The sequence below is a fragment of the Agelaius tricolor genome, unplaced genomic scaffold, assembly GCF_023055355.1.
Source record: "Agelaius tricolor isolate 1412-34295 unplaced genomic scaffold, bAgeTri1.0.p SCAF_8, whole genome shotgun sequence".
NCBI lineage: Eukaryota > Metazoa > Chordata > Aves > Passeriformes > Icteridae > Agelaius > Agelaius tricolor.
In genome coordinates, this window is record NW_027269268.1 from 18290001 (window position 1) to 18307835 (window position 17835).

General features: G+C 41.6%; 2 protein-coding genes across 6 annotated transcripts in view; both read right to left on the reverse strand.

Annotated features, from left to right (window-relative positions):
- The window catches only part of LOC139592571 (S-layer protein-like), a 9737-nt gene extending 4662 nt beyond the window's left edge, over positions 1-5075 (reverse strand). The window contains exons 1-5 of the mRNA XM_071432672.1: positions 4929-5075; positions 3946-4087; positions 2072-3198; positions 1125-1228; positions 651-705 (exon numbers count right to left, since the gene is read on the reverse strand). Of these exons, the coding sequence (XP_071288773.1) occupies positions 651-705; positions 1125-1228; positions 2072-3198; positions 3946-4087; positions 4929-5075 (1575 nt within the window). The remainder of the gene's footprint in view (positions 1-650; positions 706-1124; positions 1229-2071; positions 3199-3945; positions 4088-4928) is intronic.
- A 6687-nt stretch (positions 5076-11762) lies between these two features.
- GSTCD (glutathione S-transferase C-terminal domain containing) overlaps positions 11763-17835 on the reverse strand; it is a 45124-nt gene continuing 39051 nt past the window's right edge. For 4 of the 5 annotated variants that reach the window (XM_071431800.1, XM_071431803.1, XM_071431802.1 and 1 more), the window contains 2 exons: positions 14667-14736; positions 11763-12441 (listed from right to left, as the gene is read on the reverse strand). In XM_071431800.1, the coding sequence (XP_071287901.1) occupies positions 12305-12441; positions 14667-14736 (207 nt within the window). In that variant the 3' untranslated portion in view covers positions 11763-12304. The remainder of the gene's footprint in view (positions 12442-14666; positions 14737-17835) is intronic. The other variant, XR_011679946.1, reaches the window with a different exon arrangement.

A 17835-nucleotide genomic window follows, 5' to 3' on the forward strand; every position in this document is an offset into this window, starting at 1 on the left:
GAGACATTTTACTCTCACATACCCATCATTATCTCTTGGTTCCTCTTCGTCACAAGTTGCCACTGGACCAGCTGAATTCTCTGCTGATCTGGAAAGATGTGAGTGCTGCTGGTTCTGCTCCCTGACCTGCAGCGGGATAAAAATGAAGCAAGAGTAGGAACCGCTCAAAGCAACTCTATCCTCCTTCCCTGTGTCAGTTCCCTGGTTGGATTTGGGCTAGAAGCTTTTCTTTCCCTTGTTACCCCCACGAAGGGAAATTTCTGCAGTAAAAGCCCTAAAGACTTCATGTTGGATGAATGGCTGCTGAGAATAGAAACCATAACAGACACTGGGAGTAAAGAATTCCAGTTTGCTGGAATTCGCTATTGGCACCAGACAAACTGGATTTGGAGTATGTGCAATCTGCTACTCAATGCTAGACATACAAAGGACACACAGATCTGCCAGTGCCATCCTGGAAAGGGCTTCTCTCTCTATGGACACCACCAAGGAGGCACTTGGAGGGATGTTCAAGTGGGAGCTTCTCAGCAAGGGCTGTGCTTCCAGCCGGCTGCCCGTGGCACCCACCTCAAACATCTGAGTTGTGCAGCTCCCCTTTTGTCCCTTCCCCTCCCACAGACCAGAAAGGACAAGAAAATGTGGATCCTCACCTCTGAGTCCTCATGTGACCAAATTGGATGTTCAGAATTAAATTGCAGCCAATCACTAGAGAGAGCAGAACCAGGAGAACATGTAGCCATTTATTGCACTGGGCACCAAAGATTACCAACAAAGAAAACATTGGCACTTAAAACATCCCCTATTCTGATTCAGCAACATCCCAGCTCAGAAACACAATCATTCCAAGAATTTTTATGGACGGCAAGCATTTCAGTGTGGCCAGCCATTCTCTTACATTCAATGTTAGATGGACAGCTTCTAAGAAGTTAAGGCTTCACAAACAGAGAAGAAAGGCTTCTGCTGGATTTTGCTGGGCTTAGTTTAATTCTCTTCCAGGCAGGCCACTATATTCCAGGTCTGAAGTACTTGCACAGAGCTAGGCAGAACCCAAAAGCTTGGCAAAAACCTCTTTCAACCACTTATCTGAAATTACTCTTTTGATAGACACTTTCTCTCTCACATACCCATCATCTTCTATTGGTTCCTCTTCATCATTCCTTGCCCGTGCCTCAACAGAATTCTCTGATGCTCTGGAAAGATGAGGCTGCTGCTGGCTCTGCTCCCTATCCTGAAATGGGGTAGAAATGGGGGCACTTAGGAACCACCTGAAAACTCTACTCCCTGCTTCCCTTTTTCAGTTCCGTAATTGGATTTGGGCTGGAGCCATTTCTTCCTCTCTTTCTCCCCCAAACTGGCAATTTCACCTGTGACAGCCTGAACACTACTTAGCACGTGAACAACTAGTGAGGAGAAAAAACCCCATACCCAAACCTGCTCTTGTGTTTGGTGCACGTGGAGCTGGGTCATGAAAATCGTGTTGTAAAATTTGAGGCCTTTTCTTTGCAAAGGTTCAGGAACAGCCCTGTCAGGATAAAACTCCCGTGCTGTTTGCTGCACGTTTCTGTTTTGCACAGCAGCAGTGACATCCCAAATTTGAGCAGATACACTGCACTGTGGGCTGGATCCAAGCATATTCTTTTAAGATAGTAGGGGAAAAATGAAAAAATTCCAGATGTGACCATTTTAAAGACTTCTTGGATTAAGAAACAGAATTAGTGCATACCCCAGTCAGCTGAAGTTGCATTTTACAGCTCAATGACAGACATTCCTTAAACTGATGTTGCAACTAAAAACTTCTTACTTGGGAAGTCAAAGACTTCCTGTGCTCTCCTTTAAATCAGGGAAGCAACCACCTCTTTTAGGTTGTTCACCCACTCTCTGCAAGCACCTCTCAGGCATGCTGATGTGTTCATGAGTGTGTTTGGGGCTGACTGGGAACTGTGTCTAAAGTGATAAATCAGAGCCTTCTTTCAACCCTTCAGGCCAGAGTACTCAGTAAGTAAGTAAGTAAGACAGGCAAGAAAACTAATTTGAATGCAAGATGAAGAGGAGTGTGCCCTTCAGTACTTACCACAGGAGACTCATCGTCACTGACAGTGATGACTTCAGGCTCTGAAGATTCACCAGTGAGATCAATGACTTCTTCACGTGTGAGATCGATGAATTCTTCACCTGTGAGATCTATGATGTCATCACCTGTGAGATCGATTACTTCTTCACCTGTGAGATCAATGACTTCTTCACCAGTGAGATCAATGACGTCGTCACCTGTGAGATCAATGATGTCGTCACCTGTGAGATCCATGACTTCTTCACGTGTGAGATCGATGACTTCTTCACCTGTGAGATCTATGATGTCATCACCTGTGACATCTATGACTTCTTCACCTGTGAGATCAATGACTTCTTCACCAGTGAGATCAATGATGTCATCACCTGTGAGATCAATGATGTCTTCACCTGTGAGATCAATGATGTTGTCACCTGTGAGATCCATGACTTCTTCACGTGTGAGATCGATGACTTCTTCACCAGTGAGATCAATGATGTCATCACCTGTGAGATCGATGACTTCTTCACCTGTGAGATCTTTGATGTCATCACCTGTGAGATCGATGATGTCTTCACCAGTGAGATCGATGATGTCGTCACCTGTGAGATCGATTACTTCTTCATGTGTGAAATTGATGACTTCTTCACCAGTGAGATCAATGATGTGTTCACCTGTGAGATCGATGATGTCGTCACCTGTGAGATCCATGACTTCTTCACGTGTGAGATCGATGACTTCTTCACCTGTGAGATCGATGATGTCTTCACCTGTGAGATCGATGATGTCTTCACCAGTGAGATCGATGACTTCATCACCTGTGAGATCGATGACTTCGTCACGTGTGAGATCAATGACTTCTTCACCAGTGAGATCAATGATGTCATCACCTGTGAGATCGATTACTTCTTCACCAGTGAGATCTATGATGTCATCACCTGTGAGATCGATTACTTCTTCACCTGTGAGATCGATGACTTCTTCACCTGTGAGATCTATGATGTCGTCACCTGTGAGATCGATGACTTCTTCACCTGTGAGATCTATGATGTCATCACCTGTGAGATCGATGACTTCTTCACCAGTGAGATCGATGATGTCATCACCTGTGAGATCTATGATGTCATCACCTGTGAGATCTATGAGGTCTTCACCAGTTGAAAAAGAGAAAGAGCCAAAGGCAGAGATTACTAAGGAATTAGGTGGGCTGCCACTGTAGAACAGGCTGTGGTTGGATTCATTGTGCCCTCGGTCTCTTTTTTTCAGGAATGTGTACCACATTTCACTCAAGCTTTGCCCTCAACAGTCCACAGGGTGCATTGCCAGCCCTGTCCCTCTGAAGGGACAAAACAACAGGAAGAGCAGCTGAGCTCCACACAACTTCTGTTGGATGACAACAGCTTACAGGATGTTCACATCAACAGATTATTCAGTTCATATAGGGGAATGTTTAGCACACCGGGCAAAAACATACCCCAACCAACACTAGAGGGGACACCAATTTCATGGTACCATGCTGTAGATTGGTTCCTTGAAGGATGGGGCACAGTATTTTGAAAGGCTTTCCTCATCTTCTTCCAGCTTGGGAGATCCCAAACTCAGCTTGCCACCCTCCACTGTGGCAGCTGCAGTGAATTCCAGCTCATCAGAACACACAGTCAGGGCTTTGAGCAGCACTTGAGGACTTTTGCTACACACCTCCTCTCCCACTAGCAGCCAGTGTATCGAGCTCAGTAGCACCAAGACAGTTGTCAGAAGGCTTGCTGTTTAGGGATGCCATTCCAGGTGCTTCCTCAATCCCAAGGTTCCCTTCCTCCCCAGTAAAGGGCCTAGAACCTGGCAAAAGCACATGGCCAGATGGTCTTCAACCCTCCAGAAGCAGTTTCTGTACTCACCAGGCTCAAAGGCAGGTGCACCACTTTCCTCAAGGTCTCTTGGCTCTGTCTGCCAAGTTCCACCTGCGCTGGAGGGCAGCAGCCTGATCCGTTTCCGAGGTGGTAGGGAACCAACTGCTCCTCCAGGGCGCTTTCGCTGACGCTGACAGGGAACAAAGCCTGAGCATTTTCTGTGGCACGAATCTCAACACAGACCTCGGTTTTTGCAACACCAATGACAGCACACAAGGATACAGAAAACTCTCCTGAAAAGGCTGGAATACACACCAAATGGTGCTATGGGCCATTCCCAACTGAGCACATCACATCAGGGAAAAGACATCACCCCTGATCTCCCACAAGCCACCTCCCCAAGAGCGAGCCTGTCCCAATGGCTTGGGAATGAAAAGACCAGTTCCCAATTCCAGCACCTTCCCGCCCCCACCGTAAGCATTTCTGCACTACTGCTAACACCCACAGAGATTCAAAACCTTCACTATTCCAGAATGTCAAGTTACATGAAGTTTTCAAAGGTTCCTCTGCATTTGCTACAAACTCTTGAAATGCTTTCTAGAAGTACCCCGGAAAATGTTTTAAGAATCAGGTTTCCATTGAGTAGCAAAGTACTTACTGAGCTCATGGTGGTTTCTGATCAAAAACCACCAGCAAAATAAGTGGGGCAAACACCAAAAAAGGAACGTCAGGGATATGATCAATCCCTTTGGTTCCTTCAGGCAGCCCACTGCAGATTTTTCGGTGTGACAGAAAACTACTCTTCCAAACCTATCAGAAAAGTAGAGGGGAGATTATCTATTTGGAATGCCAGTTTCCTTGAACACCCCCATGCCCCAAGACTCCCATTCCGGAGTCTACAGTTCCTGTCCAAAGCCAGAGGGGAATCCATGACTCTGGTACTTGAGCCCACCTGCAGCCCATCCACCCATCCTGCAGCCCAGCCCAGCCCCTGAGCATCAGAAGCCTTTCCAAGAATCGTCTGCCCTCACCTGTACAGTCAGTGCAGAGTTTGGCTTGCAAATGTCAGCAAATCGCTCTCTATTCCCAGCCGGGATGGAGAAGACGGATGCTCCACGTCTGCTGTGCAGCAGAGAACCCGTCAACTGGCTCGGGTTCAACCCGTCAACAGAGTCCATGCCAACAGAACCTTGGGAGCAGGAGTGCCCCTGGCAACCAGGGGCAACATTCCATGCCCAGGTAACGGGTGTCTGCTCTGCCCACCCATGGAGTTCCAGAGGGCTATGGAGGCACCTCAACCATCCCCGGCTGCTGCTGCCACCCACCAGATCAGGGTGCTCAGGGCCCTGCCCAGCCTGGCCTGGAACATTCCAGGGCATCCACAGCTTCTCTGGGCAGCCTGGTACAATGTCTCATTGCCCTCACAGCTCCTCTGAACATCTGATCCCAGTCTCCCCTTCTGATCTGAAACCCTTCCTTTCCCCATTGTTCTCTCCCCCTTTGGGCACTGCAAGACCACAGTGAAGCCTCCCTGGCCCCTGCTCCTCCCCAGGCTGGACAGCCCCAGCTCTCCCAGCCTGGCTGCAGAGCACAGCTGCTCCAGGTCTGCACACATCCCCACGGCCTCCTCCGGCCCTGCTCCACAGGCCCATCCTGCTGGGCACTGCTGGGCCCAGCTCCACAGGCCCATCCTGCTGCTGCTGCTGCTGGGCACAGCTCCACAGGCACATCCTGCTGGGCACTGCTGGGCACAGCTCCACAGGCACATCCTGCTGGGTACTGCTGGGCACAGCTCCACAGGCACATCCTGCTGGGTACTGCTGGGCACAGCTCCACAGGCACATCCTGCTGGGCACTGCTGGGCATGGCCGGGCACAGCTCCACACATGAGGCCTCAGGGGTAGAGCAGGGACAGAGCTGCACCTCCTGCCACCCTCAGCCTGAGCAACCCGAGCATCACTGGAGTCTTCTGTGGCTAAAGAAACCCCACTAAACCACACCTCCCCCAATCAGAAGGAAAGTTAAACCCTTCCTTAACCCTCCTCCTCCAGGTTTATTAGTCTGTTGCTGTTTTAACTCCTACCAGAGTGTTTTAACTTTAACCCTAGTAAATAGCAATTAAAACAAAATCCAAGTTTGTTGGGTTTTTTCCAAACTGATGAAAAGATCTAAGCAGTCTGATCCTTATTTCAAGTCTCTGAAGTCTTGACATTTTCAGGTCTTCAACTACTCCTCTATCAGAATTTCCCAACAGGGCTGAGGAGTTTTGCTCTGCTCCCGGGGACAGCACCTTCCTCCTGAGGCCCTGCTCTGCTATGGAAGGTGACACAGCAGAAGAAGCAGAATTACTGCTCAGTTTTCCTTCCAGCCACTCTGCCACGGCACCTGCATTCAGAAGGGTGGGCTGGGGCTCCTGAGAGCAGCAGGGAACCCATCTCAGCCCTGCCAGGTGCAGGGCTGCTCCTCAGGCCCTGGTCCTGCTGGGTGCTCTGTGCTGTGGGGAGAATGGTGGGAATTGACCCAGTGCTGTGGAGAGCACAAGGATTTGTTCCGCTCATGCTCTACGTCAGGAGGCTCATTTCTTACAAAAGTTTCTCTGTTATTACAATCCATCCTTTTGGGTAATTGACAGCATGGTAAGTGTTGAAGAATGGGAGGGATGCCTTTTCCATTTTTTGAAAAATCCCAAAGGAGATTTAACACTTTAGATAAAAATGCTAAGATGCTAAAGCAATTCCAAATGTACATTTAATATATGAATAATTAAGCACCTTGTATGACTCCCAAAGCACTGATTATGAGAAATGAACCATGTAAATATGCTTTCTTTCTGGTCTGGCTTTTCAAAGCTCAAAAACCCCACTTCTCCTATGCCTACAGATCAATGACGAAATGATCTGTTTGGGGATTCCCCCAAACCCCCTTTGTGGGGTGTGCACCATATACTCCTTGGAAGAATTTGCACAGGAGTCATTGCTGTGCCATCTGTAGTATGAAAACACATCCCTGATTTCTCCACGTGGCTTTGTTAAAAACTGCCCTGTTAACACAGCAGGGCTGGGTCAGATGTGGTGATGCTTTGTGTACACATTCAGCTTTCTACCTCCACACAGGTCTTAAATTGAGTCCAAAGTATATGAAGGAGGAATCCTGACACTGAAAATGCCAGTGGGGTACCTGCATCCCTGGGGCAAGCAGGTGTGAATTTATGTACTCATGCTTCATCTAGGAGAATAAAATTAAAACATGTCACCCTCTATTTTCCTGAATTGCACCAGGTGATCTGATAATATTGCAGCTGACATAGGTGTGGGTCAGAAGAGCAGAGAAAGATCTTTGTTTTGCACTTGGAAACAAACTTGTCTGAAAAACTGCAGTTTTCCAAGCCTTGCTGTGGATTGCAGAAATAAGGTGACATCTAGATCCAGAAATGTTTGATTAAAAATATTCCAGACTCTTTCCCCATCTATTAAATGAGGACATGTAACACACTGCTTTACTGTGCCAATTCTGGACACTGTCATTAGGATTGAGCTGCAGTGCAAAGACAATGCACTAACCTTAGTTGAGCTTCAGTCATTAAGCACATATTTCTATTTCCCATAGCTGTGTCTCACATAAAAAATTAGTTATCTTGCCCCTGTGTGTCAGAAGCAGCATACCTGGAAAAGCAAAATAAGGAAAAGGTAAGGGCTAAAATTACTACAGGAAGAATTTCAGGTATTTAAGGTTGGGAAGAACCCTTAACATTTTATTACTATGGATCAAATAATCTCACAGCTTTCACAGGTCTCTTTCCAACAGAGTACATGAATACTTGAAGTCTGTGTTTTGTAAGAGAAAACAAGAGACATTATTCCCACGTTACCACGGGGGAAAAACAAGAGTGAAAGAGCTTCACCTTGCCAAGGCATGGCACATGCCTGTGGTGGGGACAGGGACAGCAGCCATCCAAGGCTCACTCCTGCTTTGCTCTGCAGGTTTCATGCCCAGGAAAACACATTTCAGGCCTGAAGTCCTGCAGGTGAGGCAGAAAACGGGGGAAATTGTAACAGCTGATCACCTTTTTAGAGGCTAATACTGGGATAATGTTAACTCCTCTCGTTTTATTGTTTAAATTGACCTAAGTGATTTATTATAAAACTATCCTCAGCACCCTCCTCTATTTTGAAAATTCAAGTATTTTCTTAAATTCACTATGAGAAGACTGCAGAGACTTCTTTACTCATGTAATTTCTAATTAAATAAAAGCTACAACCAAAGAAAATTAGGCTGCTTTCAGTTTTTCAGTCTTTGTATAGAATCTTAATATATTATTCACTTAGAAAATTGAATTTCTTTTAATGATAGTTGTAGTAAGCTGAAACTTGCTCAGCACAAACTACTGAACTGAAACCTTGGTAGCCACGTAGTTTAAGTGCAGGTCTGAGCATGGAAAGTTCAGAGGTTTTCTTCTTTTTTATGTGGGGCACGTGAGTAACACTAGACATATCGACAGGTAAATGCATGATACCTAGGTTTCAATTTTGTTTAAAAAATGGTAATAAAACCCCAGGAACTTAGACTGAGACTGTACATGAGGAGTTTGTTATGACAAGCAAATGGTCCAAGGCAAGAGCACTGAAAGTAGTACTTGATTATGCTTAAAGGAAAATGTGCTTTTCCTTCAGCTGACAACTATGCACCAAGACCAATGCTTCACCTCTTCAGTTACTTTTTGCTAATCAGTGCTTTCCTAGGCCAATACTTTCTAAAAATTATACACACACATACACATTTAAAGGGTTAATTACTAACCCTATACCAAAATTTTAAATGCAAATCACCTCAGCTTATGGTGTTGGAGCTATACTAACATCTGTTTAAACCTATTGTAAAATCAGCTCAGTGTCATTTCATTGCAGGTTACTTAAAACTTACTTGACCATAAATGGTTTCTTTAAATGCTCTTTTCAATGAGAACACCTGGCAATGCACATCACCTAGGAATACAGCTTTTGGAAAGACATTTCTGCTTAGTGCCGTTACATCCACCAAGTAGCTAAAAGTCTACAAAAGATGAGCAGAAAACATTGGCCTAAAACTTATGGCCACTTTATAAGTAAATAATTTTATGTGTATTTGTCCAAGGATTATCTTTGAGTAATTTTGACCACTAGAGTAGGTTCCATTAACAGCAAAAATCAAAAAATGGCTTTATCAAAATAATAGTAACATTTTACCTTTTTTTGTTTAGGTCAAGCGACATAAAAATTAGGCAGCACAATGAACCTACTAGGAATGTCCTTTGTTTATTACTACCCCTGCCTAAATACAGCAATAATAAGATCTCTTGAAATATGGCTGAAGAAGCAGAAAAATAACAGAATAAAGAATAAAATGAAAAACCAAAAATAAGGATACATGTCCACAGAGATGACTAACTTTTAACATGGCTTGGTCATCTGTTTCCTGTTATAAGGTTACTTTTACCAGCATTACAGGCTACAGGGGAAACATAAAAGAAAACTGTCAAGATAATGGAAAATCATGACTATGCTAGGACAGCAATTTTTTCACCCTATAGCTGGTCCCAATGGGCTAGACAAATGAAAAACACAAATAGTATTTGAAGATGCACTTTGGACATCAAGCTCCTTGCATAACTAGCTGCTAGAACAACAGTTGTTCAACTCATAGGACCACACTGTCTACTCACCTTGTTTAGGCTATTTTAGGCTCTATTAATTCCATACCATTTAGTTATACAGCAGAAACATAGGGGAAAGTAACATACCCAAAAATTAATATAATTGAGTTCATCTTTCAGAAAGTACATGCCACAGTTTAGCAATTTAATCTGTGGTGAATTAGGTATTATCTCTTGCTGCAAATCTTGATTTTTATGCTTTTTTTCATCTGCTTGTCTTCAGTTTTCAATAAGCATCAGTTCATCTGAAGTATAGTAACATAACTCCATCCTTGGACATGAGATTGATTCTGTTCTCCTGAGAAGAAACCAGAGCCCATTGATGCCAACAGCAACAAGCTCACACCAGTATCACAAATGGAATGCAGCCTCACTAATCCTGTAAGACATCAAGATGATGGATATTGTGAGATGCCATTAAAATATTCCCAATTTTGGGAAGGAAAAAAATTTGTCATAAACTCACTTTGTATAGTTTGGCTCATCCAAGAAAAAATGGGATGTCATCATGCATATAAACACAGCACTACTTCTGCAGGTTTTCTCCCTTACTTCTATAAATCTTTTCTTCCTGTGAAGCCTGTTTCTTTGTGGGGTAGCAGATACAAAATAATTTACTTAAGTCACAAGTAAAGCAACACCTGTGGGAAGCTGTCATTAACATGAAAACAGGTACTTTAATAAAATGGGAAACAGAGATTGGTATTTGGATTCTTGTTTGACTTTACCTGTTTTTCTAGACCATCTGAAGCACCTAATAAACACTTGGTCATTTGTCCAAATAAGGTTCCTTTTCCACCTCTCTTTTTAAGAAATCCTGGTTTTGCCTGTTAAAAAAACCATTTTTATCTTTTATCCAGTAGCACACGTGTTCTCTGTTGTAGACCCCAAATGTATTCCTTCTTTTCAGGTAGATCCAAAAACTATTACAGACAATTGACACAGATATTGCAAAAGATGTGAAGCATGTAAGAGCAGAGAATTCTGCTCTACTGAAAGCTCTGTTTTATTGCATAGTATCAAACCATGCCAAATGTTCAACACCACCATAATTAAAGCATTGATATTGCTACCCACTGCCTGGAGCAGAGAAGTGTGAAAACTCTTACTGTAAACAGCATCAGTTTCCAACTGCCTCACCTTGACGAGTTCTTCCTTCGCACAAGAAGGTCATAAAGAGACATTTGCTCACTCCAGAAAAGCAATTTAACATGACTAATGTTCAGATTGACATACCACTAATTTAGAAACTGAATTCCCATTGGGCAAGTATTGCAGAAAACTCTGGAGACAACTGGTATCGCCATGTATTTTGTATTTGCCATACATTCCTCAAAACTCAAGTTCCTCCTGTAACCACAAACAGTTGCAGAAAAAGTATTTAATCATTATCTACGGAAGAACTCATGCTAAAGGTAGGATTTCACTCCTACTTGCTCATTTTTGTGCTTTTTAAATAAGTGGGTAGCGTTCCATGTGTTCACATTAAAAAAACCCCAGATATTTCGATCTTTTAGATATCTACATTTGATGAATAACAAAATACTTTTGGATTCTTTTTTTGCTCCAATACCTATTGTTTGTAATTCAGTTAGCCATGTCTGGAAGCTATGTTCATAGTTTTCAAACTTCAGATAATTTAAACTGAAACATGGCAGAAGTCACAGATGAGTAAAATCCCTAAACATGCAGTAAAAATCTCATTAGGAGCTACCTTCCATTATGTTTGTGTCAACAGGTGATTTAAAATTAGGGGGAAAATGGAGCACAGGCGAATACTTATTTTTATTTTAGAGCAGCATAACCGCGATTACCTTTTCAAATGGTTCCACACTGCAACTTTTGTCAAATTTTAAACTGAATATAAAATCAATGAAGATGGTACATGTAGACACATGAACTGTTCATAAATATTTCTTCTGGACGGCAAGTTTCTTATGAATAGGAATCAACACACTTCTGATACCAATGCAACAGTGAAGGATCCATTCACTAACATTATGTCTAGCTCCCACTTTCTGGTCAATGGATAATGAGGAGTTTGGTTTCTTTAAACCAAGTGTCAACTGCCTGGTTAGAGAGTCCTTGCATAATATTTAAAGGTAATTCAGAAGTCTTTTTAAAAAGTTATTAGCAAGGTAGAATACATTTTTAATAAGCAGATTGAGGCCCAAAGTATTCTGATGAACTTTTATTAAAAATAATCTCCTACAGTAGTATGGAATTCTTTAGCAAAGTCAGGCCACCACCTGTTGCACAGCCATATTCAGTAACACAATAAACTTGATCTTCTCTGTCCCTCTGGTGATCAGCACTGCTGGCTGATAACTGCTTTGCTTATGAACACAAATGCTGTTTTGACCATGAACGCAATTTCCAAGCAGCCAAGACACAGCTTTATTGAAAAGGAAATCACCTTTCCTTCAACAAAGCCAGTTTTTCATAAACTTTTACAGATGGATATAATTCCATGCACAGTCATTAGATCCAGAAACTTCTCAGTATGAGAACCAAAAGTTGCTTAATGACACATTACAAGTTGATTTGTGATGCTCTGCATGCAGTTTGCTTTTTAGGACTTTGGGGGCTGCTTCCCTTTCCGAAGGCAATGCGTTCAAGATGCAGGATGTCTGCTTCCCAGCACTGCCTCTATCTGCTGCATGTCATTATGCACTGAAGATTTATGCTCAGCTTCAAATCAAATGCAAGTTTCACACTCTAAGTAGGGATGCCCACAAGCATATTGTTCTTTGGAGAGCAACTCTCTGGCTCCATAGATATAACTTGGACAGAGTAGTTATGTTCTTCTGCAGCCCAGGCCCGATCCAGATCCACAAGTCCCATACACTGCTTTCCTAAAATGACAGCAAGGGAGAACACAAACTCAACATGTAGAAATATTATCAAAAATGTGCACGTAATGTTAGGAAAACACATCAGTAAGCCATCTAGATAATAAGTTCCAAATCTACTTAAAAAACATCTTAATCTGGTTTACGTTCCAAATCACATCTGTAACTTGTAACCCTCATTTAGCAAAGACCTTGAAGAGATTATTAACTCTTTAATATGAAGAAAGGCACAACTATTTAAAAGTATTCTCAAAACTTACAGAAAAAAAACATGCTTTAATGTAAATGGGAAGAAGAAAAATGCCTAGTTTACCCCTTAGCCCTCTGAATTGCCAGACTTCTAGTCCCTTTATAACCATAGCTGTTTCCTTCCTGTACTTTCACCGAAAATCTGAAAATCTCTGGTTATTGAACAACAGACTAAAATACCAAAAAGTGTAATTGATTTGAGACATATTACTGTAACTACTTATAAATAAACATACTAAACTGGTAATGCAAAATAAGCTTATTTCAGATTTACCTGCAGAAAAAAAACCCAGGAAGGATAGAGGGCTTTTTTCTGCTTAGAAATTTTTTTGTTATGATACAGCCATGACAAGGGCTGTATGATAGGACCATTTGTCTTTACTTATTCACTCATTATAATTGATTATTATGTTCTGAAAAACAGAATTGACTTGTCAGATTGTATTTTCAGCAGCTTGAAACTCTACTGAAAGGAAAATTTAATGCTACTTTGAAATGTTTTATCACTAGTAGTTACAGTCTCAAGTCAACAGGGCACAATCCTGCTTCAGTCTCAAACACAATGATCCTGCCTCTTCCCTTGTTCCTGACAGAACTATACAGTTAAATGTATTTGGGGTCTGAGATGAAGAGACAGGAGCACATCCTGTTTGCCTTTGGAATAGGAGTCTGGCATTCCAAACCACCCTCTGGAACAGCTTACCTCTCTTTCCTGAATATATAACCAGATTTTGTGCCTGTATCATTACCAGCCCTGTTAGGCACCCTGGTCAGGTGCCTTTAGAAGTTTTGGGCAGGTGGCACCAACACACCCTGCAGTATCCTTGTATTTCAGAGCAGTTGGTGCACATCACAGCTGAATACAGGGCTCAGTCCAACCTACTCTGTCCATCCACAGTGAGCCTCCAACGAGGACTATCTTCTCCTTCTCAGCTGGATTCCTTAGTTACAAAAGAATTTCACTGCTTTGAATTCACTGTTATGACATTTGGCCTCAGTTCTCTGGGTAGCTTGATATCTGAGAGGAGTACTAATTGGGTTGGAGACAATTTAAAGATACAATGATAAGGGAGAGCCTGAAAAAGATCTTTCCAACTCAGTCCTGTATGGATGTGTATGTTGCAGGGAGAAATCACTAGTTTATATAACCAACCAGACAGAACTCTGTAAATCACCTTTTGTAGTCCTATCCTCCCACATCTGTGGTTTCATAGAAAACCACCTTCTGTGGTTGGTTTAACAAAATGGCCAGTGACTCCAATATTATTATTACAATAGTACTCACTATCAGGGCAAAACACTTAAAAGTTACATTTGTGGAAAAAAACCCTGCAGTTTCAGACATTGAGAACAGATAAGAGTTACAATCCTTCAAAAAATTTTTTTGATCCTATTTCAATTTTCAGTCCACAGTGTGGGGTCCAACACTAGTAAATGAATACTGACCTTTTTGAAATTTGTTTTTCAAATATTGTGATGATGACAAAAGAAACTGACAAATTTACTGTCAGCTTTTATACAGGATGTCTATTATTTTCTTTTTGTGCAGCGAGTATAAGAAATACTTTCAATTGTTCAAATTAAGCTTCTTAAAAACATTATGCTTATTAGCTAGTACTGCTTTCATATACTTTGTAAATGTTTCTTCTAAGCCAAAAAAGCATACTTATCTCTAAGCAGACTTAGAGTTCCTAGCCCCTTCTGTCTTTTCTGACCTGAAAGCTAGTTTACAGCTTTTATCAAAACAAAAATACAAAACTGTCACTTTAATATTGATGATTTTGGATGAAGAAAGACATTTCTATAGCAAGAAGAGAACAGCAAGATGTGTAACAGCAAGTGACGAAACTTAAATTTTTCAACTGTTATCTGAAGACATCTACTTAATGTCCCATTCATAAATGTTCTACTTCTTCCTTTATGTATCAAGGTAAAACCATTACTGGGATGGTTTACACAACAGCTTCAGAAATTCATACCAATCTGCCTGCGTTCAGGTGGAAGCTGAACAGCTGTCTGATCTGCAAATCTGCAAAGGATCATGTGCTCCTACAAAAAAGACAAAAAAAATCATCAAGAAAAATCTGACTAAATGCTTTAAAGTATCAGAAATGATACCACATTTTGAAGACAGTATTTCTAAAAAAATTCACCTGTGTGGAAATCCCAATTTTTATACTGCAAATACTTGTGTAGGTCAAGTGTTTGTAATCACCGCCTCATTTCTCCTCATGAGTATTTATTTCTTGCTAAACTTCCTAATTCTTTGCAGCAGCTGAATGGGATGCAATGTATACAAGACAGCATCCTTCAAAGACATCCTGCAGACTAATTTTGCCTTCAATAACTGATGAGCAACACAGCCATCATTTAGCACAGTCATAATAGGGCAGCCTCCCTGCATCAATAAGTAGCTGAGACAAAATTCTTTAACAGTTGATTTGAACATTTCTTCCAAACAGTGATTTTGAATCCCAGGATAAGCTGATGGGTCAAATTTCCTCTGCCCCACCAAATCCAATCAGATCCTGAAGGCAAAAAATATCTGGCTGCGAATAGGAAAGTCTCCAACAAAAGGAGCACAATTTACTTTCAAACTACCCCTGTTCCATTAAAATTTTCTGCAGACACTTCTACAGAAGAATTTCTCCCTGCCCACTCAGCCAGGGGGATGGTGCAGGGGAGAGGGCAGCAGCAGAGCCCCATCCTCACTTGCCTTCAATGCCAGCACAATGGCACCTCAAAGACCAGGCAAGGCAAGGAAGGCAGGTGAGCCAGATGGAGAGAGCAAGAGCCTTGCAGGTGTGGCAGTGGAATTACTGCTCTGACGACAGCTGTGCTTTGTGGGACAGCTGCAATGCTCAGTATAGGGCAGAGTAAATCAGAGCCATCTTAGAATCACACAACCTTCCCAAGTCTCCCACAATGTCATGGGGAGAAAATAGAAATGGGCAACAACACAAAGTGCTCACCCAAGCAAAGCTTCCAGAGCTATAGTACTGAAACAAGGACATGTGTCTTGCATCAAAAAAATAATTTTTTTATTCTTACCTGATATAAAATTATGATTTTAAAGATTTGGTTCTTATAATAAGTGGAGAGAGCAACTTCACCTAAGGATACTTCAGGTTCTTTCAATATTCTGAAGTAAGGATACTTACTCCAGCTTTTTTTAGAGGGCCATAAACATCCAAGCCTTTACTCCACAAAAAACCTTCATATTAAATCAAGAAGTAATTCCCCCAGTGCACTCCACCCAATTCATAAACAGACACCTGACCGCAAAAAATTTTCCCATATATTATAAAATAAAACATTATCATCGCTTGATACACAAATATTATTAATTTAAATATATTCATAATATCTTGATGCAAGAATATTTGTTCCCTAGTACAGCACAAAGAATGAAGGTTTCCAGCTCACAGCTTTCTAAAAAATATGAAAGCAAAATAAAAACATGTCATAACACATTCAGGCCTGAAACATGTTACACCCAGTCAGTTCAGTTCAAATGTGGCTACTCCTGTAGTGCAAAGGAGGTGAAAATGTTAAACCCAGATATGACCACTGAAGAATGGAGGAGAAGGGGTGCCACGGACAATGTGGCCACTGTTGGAGAGAAGCAGGAGTGACAGGCAGGTTGGGGAGAAAAAGAGGGATTTAGAGGAGAGGGAGAAGACCCATGTTAGCACACAACTCCTCACCAGTCCTCAGGCACCTGACAGAACTTGGCTCTTTGCAACAGCAAGTTCCCAGCTCTTTGGAGCAGACCAGAGCCAAGGTAAGTCTTGTCACTTGACCTGAACATCTGGACTGGCTCCAATCCTTGGCTTCTTACAGTGTGATCCAAAAAGATAAACTAGAGGCTGTTATGATTACATTGTTTCCCCCTGACACAATGATTAAATTGTCATACTCCCTGTTGTCTGAAATTTAAAAAAAGCATTTCTAAAGTAAGGATGATAAACTTCCCAAAGTGTGCATAAACAGTTAACTTGTTTACTAGAACATCTACCTGTTCCATTTCTATTAAATTTCCAAAGCTGTATTTGCAAATTTATACAGTTCTACTTTCCAATTCTCCTTGTGTCTTGACAGAGTCTCAAAATGTACCATAATAGAAATTACAGCTAGCATAACCTTATTCCTTGCAACTATAAACAAATGAATTACAGCATAATGTTCTCATCAAAAAAGTTTTGGAAATGCCAGACTTCTGGATGTCTTTTTAGATATCACTAAAATGAAAGATAAGAGAAATTAATTTAAAATGGGAACTGGAGTGGGTGACACAGACAACGTCTGGCTAACACATGGCAACTTTGGCTGCTAGCCAATAACCTGTAAGAATTTATTAATATGAAATATAAAAACACATACAGCTAGCTGCATAGTAGAAGTTATTTATAACTAGGATTATTTGAGGCACCAACCAGCCTAGACCAATTGTATAGACTCTCAAGTTACTAAGAGTAGCAATATTTTTAGCCTTATCTTGGACTCCTGTGCCCTTCTGCAACACAATTAATAAAACTCTGGAGCTTCTACAGTATTGACAAACCCTGTGATTTAAATCTCCATGGTTTAAGAGATTAAGAAGAAATTCACTGAGTTGCAATGAGATTATACACACTATCCTAAACTAGGCATCCTTGACTTTATAACTGACACCATCTCTCTCTGCACTGTCAGCAGGTTTAATAATGCTAGTAAATAATTTTTTTCTGAACTGAAACCCAAGTTCTTTGAGATTATGTCAGAGGGATGCTGAAAGGAACATTAATCATGGGAAAAAATAATGGCGGCTCCACATCCATCATGTGGCTTTTGGCACCTCAATCTTTGGGCATTTATTACCTGATAACTGAACTATTCCCTTAGAAGATGGCTGGAGATTTTCTGAATTTTTAAAACTCGCTCTAATTTAGGGATTAAAAAGGATAATCTCTATTTTCCTGCCACATACATTATCTTTGCACTGCCCACTGCTTCCAAAAGCATCTGGATATAAGAAATACCCTCCTTCATTTCCATATTTCTGTTACAAAGAATTATTGTGCACCTCCAAAAATCACCTCTATATTGTAAAAGGCAAGAGTCCTGTCTAGGATTTGAGCTGTAAATTTAGTAAAGTTCCTACATAAC